This window comes from Rhagoletis zephyria, unplaced genomic scaffold, assembly GCF_001687245.7.
Source record: "Rhagoletis zephyria isolate East Lansing unplaced genomic scaffold, Rhagoletis_zephyria_1.1 Rzeph_scaffold_01084, whole genome shotgun sequence".
NCBI lineage: Eukaryota > Metazoa > Arthropoda > Insecta > Diptera > Tephritidae > Rhagoletis > Rhagoletis zephyria.
Window position 1 is genome coordinate 83,098 of NW_016158168.1, and position 7,170 is coordinate 90,267.

Sequence of the window (7,170 nt, forward strand, 5' to 3'; positions counted from 1 at the left end):
ATAATATAATATAATATAATATAATATAATATAATATAATATAATATAATAAAATAAAATAAAATAAAATAAAATAAAAAATAATAATATAAAATTAGATAAAATTAAAATAAATTAAATTAAACTAAATTAAATTAAGTTAAAATAAATTAAATTAAATTAAATTAAATTAAATTAAATTAAATAAAACAAAATTAAATTAATTAAAATGAAATAAAACAAAATGAAATTAAATTAAATGAAATAAAATAACTAAATATTAAAATAATAATTGCTATGAACAACTTGAAATAAATTTTAGCTGCATTGGAAAAAGGCAAATATCGAGTGGAAAATACTTGAAAGGCAAGTGGTTTTAAAGAAGTTTCAAGCTTAGGAAAAAATTAAAAGTTTGAGTATAGTTTTTACTCACTTGTTTGTAATTAAAAAAGTTAGTAAGCCATAAATTATATGTGAAATTATTTTCAATAATGAAGCTACAGCACAACGACAATTTAACATGGATTTACTTTGAAAGCACCAAAAACACTGAATTATTATTTTTTTATTTTTCATTTTAATAATATTTATGTCCCTTCGGATTTCTAAAATATTTAATTCACAATTACTCCCATTATCGCCTTTTATAAGATCATATCCCCATATGTGTAGGAGAGTGATGCAAGGAATCTCTTAACTTGCTAGCCTAGGTGTACTTTCCTTGCTGCCTACCACTGGGCACAGCTCGAACCATCCATAGGTAGGTTGGGAGGACCAGCTTTTCGATGCAGGGTTAAATCTGACTGTGGTTTAAACTTAGTTTAAGCGCTCGAGCTAGCTAGTTTAGATTAGATTAGACAATCAAATATCAGCCAGCTGTTAAATTAGATCTTAGTTTACGATATCTAATTTTAAACATGCACTGCAAGATTGATCTTTTAAATACCCTGGGCAGATAAAATCTTCAACNCGCTCGAGCTAGCTAGTTTAGATTAGATTAGACAATCAAATATCAGCCAGTTGTTAAATTAGATCTTAGTTTACGATATCTAATTTTAAACATGCACTGCAAGATTGATCTTTTAAATACCCTGGGCAGATAAAATCTTCAACAAACTCTTATGGCTTGCTGCGTAGGCATCACTAGTGCCGTGATGAAAACCACCCCTTGGCTCTCGAGACGCTTTACTGCTTAGAGCAGGACTCATCTGACGGGATAATGCAGAGGATAAGAAACGAGTACATTCATCCCCTCTAAGAATTTTAGAACAAAAGGAAGGTCTATGTTCTCCGAGGTTTCACTTTAAACACAATAACATGGTATTTTCCCCCAATAAAACCGGCTGGGATAATTAACCACCGAAACCTCTGAAAAATAGCTACATATACTATGGTGGCGGAGAAGTGGTATCCAGGGTATAAAAACTAGAGGGTGACGCTCCTCCATTGGAAGCACACGAAATGACCTCAAAACCTCAAAGCTGGTGTGGAATTTCTTCAGATGTTCTCGCCAAGTAAGGTGCTGCATAAGGATTCATACATAAGCCCAGGACTTCTCATTCACAATATTACAGATCACCCGGGCAGANAAAGGAAGGTCTATGTTCTCCGAGGTTTCACTTTAAACACAATAACATGGTATTTTCCCCCAATAAAACCGGCTGGGATAATTAACCACCGAAACCTCTGAAAGATAACTACATATACTATGGTGGCGGAGAAGTGGTATCCAGGGTATACAAACTAGAGGGTGACGCTCCTCCATTGGAAGCACACGAAATGACCTCAAAACCTCAAAGCTGGTGTGGAATTTCTTCAGATGTCCTCGCCAAGTAAGGTGCTGCATAAGGATTCATACATAAGCCCAGGACTTCTCATTCACAATATTACAGATCACCCGGGCAGCGGTGATTTCTAAGCTGAATAAACATCATAAATGAGAACAGAGAAGCTTCGTAGTCTAAGTTAGTATAGTTTTGTATATGTATAATGAAGGGGTAGAGAATTATGTAACCGGTAACTCTTTTCCGGGCTGCCAAGAAGTGTCAATATTATACCAAAATTGTGTTTATCCATATTTTACGTTTCACAAAATAACACCATTTCTTAATGTCCTTAAAACTTCGGCTGGGTTTACACCGATAACCTTTGAGAATTTGAGTAATTGCTTATATATAATTACATTTTGATTAAAAAAAATTAGGAGGTTAGCAATTCGTTAAAATGTTTTTTTGTCNTTGTGTTTATCCATATTTTACGTTTCACAAAATAACACCATTTCTTAATGCCCTTAAAACTTCGGCTGGGTTTACACCGATAACCTTTGAGAATTTGAGTAATTGCTTGTATATAATTACATTTTGATAAAAAAAAATTAGGAGGTTAGCAATTCGTTACAATGTTTTTTTGTTATGTTTGTTACCGGTATTTTGGACCATATTAACTGTTTTCGATAACACTATTTTATCGAAAATGTTTTACCTCAAGACTAATTTGGTTTAGCTCCGATCTTTGGATCATGAGGAAATTAACGGTAATTTTAAACTTTACTAATGAGAATGGAAGTTGGTTGTTTCTTTTGCTTAAAAGTACTTGTTTTTTACTTTTTTCTTTGGTACTTTCAAGGATTTTTGTTGCTCTCAAAATAAATCCTTCGGCACCACTAAAAATTTTACCAATAACTTGCATTTGCTTATTGCTCTCTTTCGCATAACAAGCGGATGAGTTAATATTCTATNTTTTTCTTTGGTACTTTCAAGGATTTTTGTTGCTCTCAAAATAAATCCTTTGGCACCACTAAAAATTTTACCAATAACTTGCATTTACTTATTGCTCTCTTTCGCATAACAAGCGGATGAGTTAATATTCTATAAAAAAAAAATACGAGTGAAGCCAATTCGAGTCTCACGAATACGAGTAGTTAGTACGAATGTATGTATTTTCGAGTTAATTTGATTTTGATTTTGATTGATTGAAATCGATAACGGTTTGTTTGATTTGTTAATAGCGTTAGAATGTTTCTCTATATTTTTTTTTCAATTCAATTTGTGATTGATAGTGTTCATTATTAAAAATAGTTTACCTGACTTAATGCTGATGGCATAGACTTCATCGTATGAATATTTACCGGCAATGGTGGAATGCCGCCAGCGATTCCACTTGTTCCGCTTAGCAGTTTCTCAACGGACGTGGGACCAGCGCCATAGGCGGACGCCGCCGCGTTCATCGATTGTATGGCATGACTGCTAAAACTCGACGAGATGCCGCCAATGGAGTTGGGCACCAGCGCTGATATGGATGAGAGGCCCATGCCACCACCGCCACCTGGACCACCGCCGCCACTACCACCACCACTGCCGACACTGCTGCCACCACCTCCACCAACACCGCTACTACCACCTGCCAGAGCGGCTGACATGGCGCCAGCGCCATTCGGCAATGTGGAGGTAAGCGATGAAGGTAAACCACCAGCACCGGTGGTGGCTGCGGTACCATAGCTGCTGGTGAGCGCCGAACTACCGACGGCGGTGCCGCTTGTGCCACCCAACACTGCTCGCTTATATCGATTCAGTTCTTCTTCTAGTTCTGCAAGAATGTAAGAGTCAACTTTAAGTTGTTTATTTGCTTTTAGTCTATAGGGGAATAGTACGGTAAATCATTTTACTTTACCATTTTTTGATATGGTTTTAAATTCGCTATTTGCGGTATTCAATATGGAACTTGTTGGCATCGATGACATGGCTGATGTACGTGGCTGCTCCAACTCGGCCAACACACGATTATCCTGCAACAAAAGACGAACAAGAATTTAATTTTACGGTTTAAAACCGAGATTACATATGCGTAAATAAGTTTTATTTTTATAATTTTTTTTTTTACCCGAAAGGTCATAAAGAAAAATTGTGGTACAAAGAGCTCCGGCATGGATGCCAATTTGACACTACCTGGTCGAGCCTCTTGTCAGAATCATGAGTTATTGCTGAAGAAGCCTTATCGGCCGACCATGTTCGACTACCCCCAGAAAGATTTTGTAACTTTGCATATCGCGGTTTTTTTTCAAAAGCTGGTTGAGCGGAATAAAAATCAGTAGTCTTCCACAGCTCCAGTACCTCACGCGCTCCCTGCTCAGCCAATTCATCAGTCTTTTAGTTTCCTGCAATGCCAATATGCTCTGGAACCCAAATTTTTCTTATTTGGAAGTAACCCTAGGTGACCGACATTGCCCGACCACTCTCGATCGCACCATACTTCTTAAGCTCTTATGATCGATTAGCAGTCAGATTAGATACATAGATGTCATTCTAATCGGTTCTACACTGATACGCAGCCAGTCGACTGCTCTCTTTAAGCAGCCACCTCTGTCTGCTGGAAATACGCTGCAGAAATCTGGAAGGCCAAACTTGAGATTAGCGGAGAGATCCTGGCAGAATAAACCTCCTCTAATTCTGCCACTGGATCTTTGTACCAGGGGCTGCTACTCTTCCATTTACAACAATAAATCTAATTGGAGCCAACTTCGACACGCACCGACTCGTTCCTTTATGTATGAAACCAAGGATTCCAAATGTAAATAAAATTATGAAATTTGGAACTAATCTCCGTTTCAATGCATCAACTTTTCATCTTGACGTAAAAATCTACCAACAATAACTAGCAAAAATTACTCGAAAAATTACCCTGAGATTTTTCGAGCAGAAATTTACCAGAAATATTAGCTTTTTATTTCTTAGAAATTGACAAATAAAATAACTTATGTTTTTTTTATTTTTCCAGATTATCCGGTATTTTTAACTGACTTCAAAAAAAGCAGGGGGTTATCAGTTCGTCGGAATATTTTTTTTCTGTTGTTATGTATGTTACCGCATAACTTTGGACAACGTCAACCGATTTCGATAATACTAATCCTATTAAAGGAAGATATTCACTGTGGTACTTTTTGGCCTTGACAAAGGAAAAGGACGACTTCCTAACGATTGGTAGCACTTAGTGGGAAATTTCGTTTTCACAGCCGATCAACCCCTTTTCCAGGGATCTCTATAGCAACCTTAAATTTAGGCTTTCAGATCAGTGTAGTCTTTTTTAGGCGTAGGTTGTTGCTATAATGAAATAATCAATTCCCTGCTGTTACGCGCGATGGTGGTTAACATCTATCTACTCAGATAGTCAGTAAGGTACGCTCGAATGCCTTAATTGACTTTCGATAGCGTCCGTATATTTCTTTGCCAGACTTTTTTTGATGACAGGCCATAAGAAAATCGCAGGAAACTGTGCGGCTTATGAACAGGCTAAAGGCGGCACTAGGGATCTCCTCAAGCTCGCAAAGCTGGATCTCTCGATTCTTGTGGGAGCTCTCCTGGTCTAACATTTTCCACCTGCGAAACTTCGTTTTCTACCGTTGGAAGTGGTATCACAAAGAACCAACGTCCGCGATCTAAGTGAGCCCCTTAACCATGGGCAGCCACCTGAACCTAACATGCACTGGATCGAAATCCCATAGGCAAGGCAAGTGATAAGGCAATATGATCAGACAAAGATATATTTTAAAAATAATATGAGCAGGATGTATTTGATTTTTAAGAGGCTTCAATTAGCGGCCCAGGTGCGATCTAGGCGCTCAGTTTTTATTTATTAAAGTGTATGGTCTTTCAATTCGATGCTGTAAATATTTGCTCACCTGTTCGATTTTCGCCATAATGATATCGATTTCAGAGCCTTGGTCGTGATGACTGATTGTCGGTGCCCAAGTGACAGTGGAACTAGTGCCCGATGTGGCGGCAGCTGAAGAAGCGCTCGCGCTTGAAGCTGCAATGCCGCCATAGTTGCTACGATCGCTGCCACCAGAACGCGCAGCCTTCGCCTTCAACGCGGAAGTCAATTCAATTTGCAATTCCTCGCAGCGTACATTTTCTAAGGCGACCTAAACATTTGGCATGGAAAAGTAAATACGATTAGCTTATCTTAAAAACAAAACAGAAAAACACAAAATGAAATATCCTTAAAATCCATGTGCAGCAAATAGTTTTAAGAAATAATTCCATCTAAACTGCGGTGGTTGACACCTGTGCCACAACAAAAGTTTTTAATTAAATACACCTTCCACTCACTTTTTTCTCGAGCTCACGCGCGCGCGACTGCAAATTCTCGACAGCTTCCGTGTCCGGGCGACTGCTGCTCGATAAATTGCGTATTTGTGCCAATGTTTCCTGTGCACCGAAAACCGAGGATAAAAAGTTTATTAAAGACATACATTTAATCAAATATGTAATTTATTTATTCTTGTGGTGCTCGACGATATCGTTGTTATTGTTGTTGTTGTTGGTTATAGTGCAATATTACCTGGTGTGCGCGCTCAATTTCGGTGCGCCGCATCTCCGCATCCCGCAGCTGCATGCTCAACGAATCCAGCATGCCGTTGGGCGCTGATGACTGGTGGTGGTGGTGGTGCATGGATTCGTATGGCATTTTGGCGACTACAAGAAATAAAGGAAACAAGAAACTTGCATGAGTACCGTAAAGTAAAAAAAAAAATTGATTTATGTATATATATTAGTCTTCATTTTAAAACGTCTGTGATTCTGTAGTAGCTCTCATGTGAAATGAGGTTTACGTTGATAATAAAAATCTCTCATAAAAATATAGGAATAGTAGGGTAAGGTTAAAATGTATTGAATTCCTAATATTAACAGCCGCACTCACAGCCGCACTCAGAGTCGTTTAATGATTACTTAAGGTGTCCCTCAGTAACGATTTGAAAGAAATCACTCTCAGAGTCAGTTAATGATTCGTTAACGGCATTTAATGAACATTAAAGTTAAGTAAAGAAAAACCATTACTTAACTCTTTAACGAATGATTTTGAAATTTTTTGTTTGTTTCCAATAAATTTCAATTTCGATAACGTTGCTGTAACAGTGGCAATGGCCCACTGAGCAGAGCACTTTCAGGAGATCCGAGTTCAATCCTCGGCAAGGAATTCTTACATTAATACATTTTTTTTTTTAAGTTTTATTGCCTAAAAAATTCATATTTTTTATTTTATTTAACGTTTGGAAATTTTTTTGATTCATCTTTTTTCTTTTACTTTCAGTTTCTCAAATTTTTAGTTTTTCCTGTTTTTAAAAGATATTTTTTTTCATTTCGTTTAGTTTTTAGAAAACTTACTTATAATAATAAGCTTATACATATGTTAGTG

General features: G+C 37.1%; 1 protein-coding gene across 1 annotated transcript in view; it reads right to left on the minus strand.

The window, feature by feature from the left end:
- Positions 1-6,443, minus strand: part of LOC108362745 (RIMS binding protein) — a 79,838-nt gene extending 73,395 nt beyond the window's left edge. The window contains exons 1-5 of the mRNA XM_017615864.1: positions 6,316-6,443; positions 6,084-6,182; positions 5,654-5,896; positions 3,649-3,763; positions 3,062-3,564 (exon numbers count right to left, since the gene is read on the minus strand). Coding sequence (XP_017471353.1) covers positions 3,062-3,564; positions 3,649-3,763; positions 5,654-5,896; positions 6,084-6,182; positions 6,316-6,441 — 1,086 coding nt within the window. The 5' untranslated portion in view covers positions 6,442-6,443. The remainder of the gene's footprint in view (positions 1-3,061; positions 3,565-3,648; positions 3,764-5,653; positions 5,897-6,083; positions 6,183-6,315) is intronic.
- Positions 6,444-7,170: the final 727 nt, after the last annotated feature.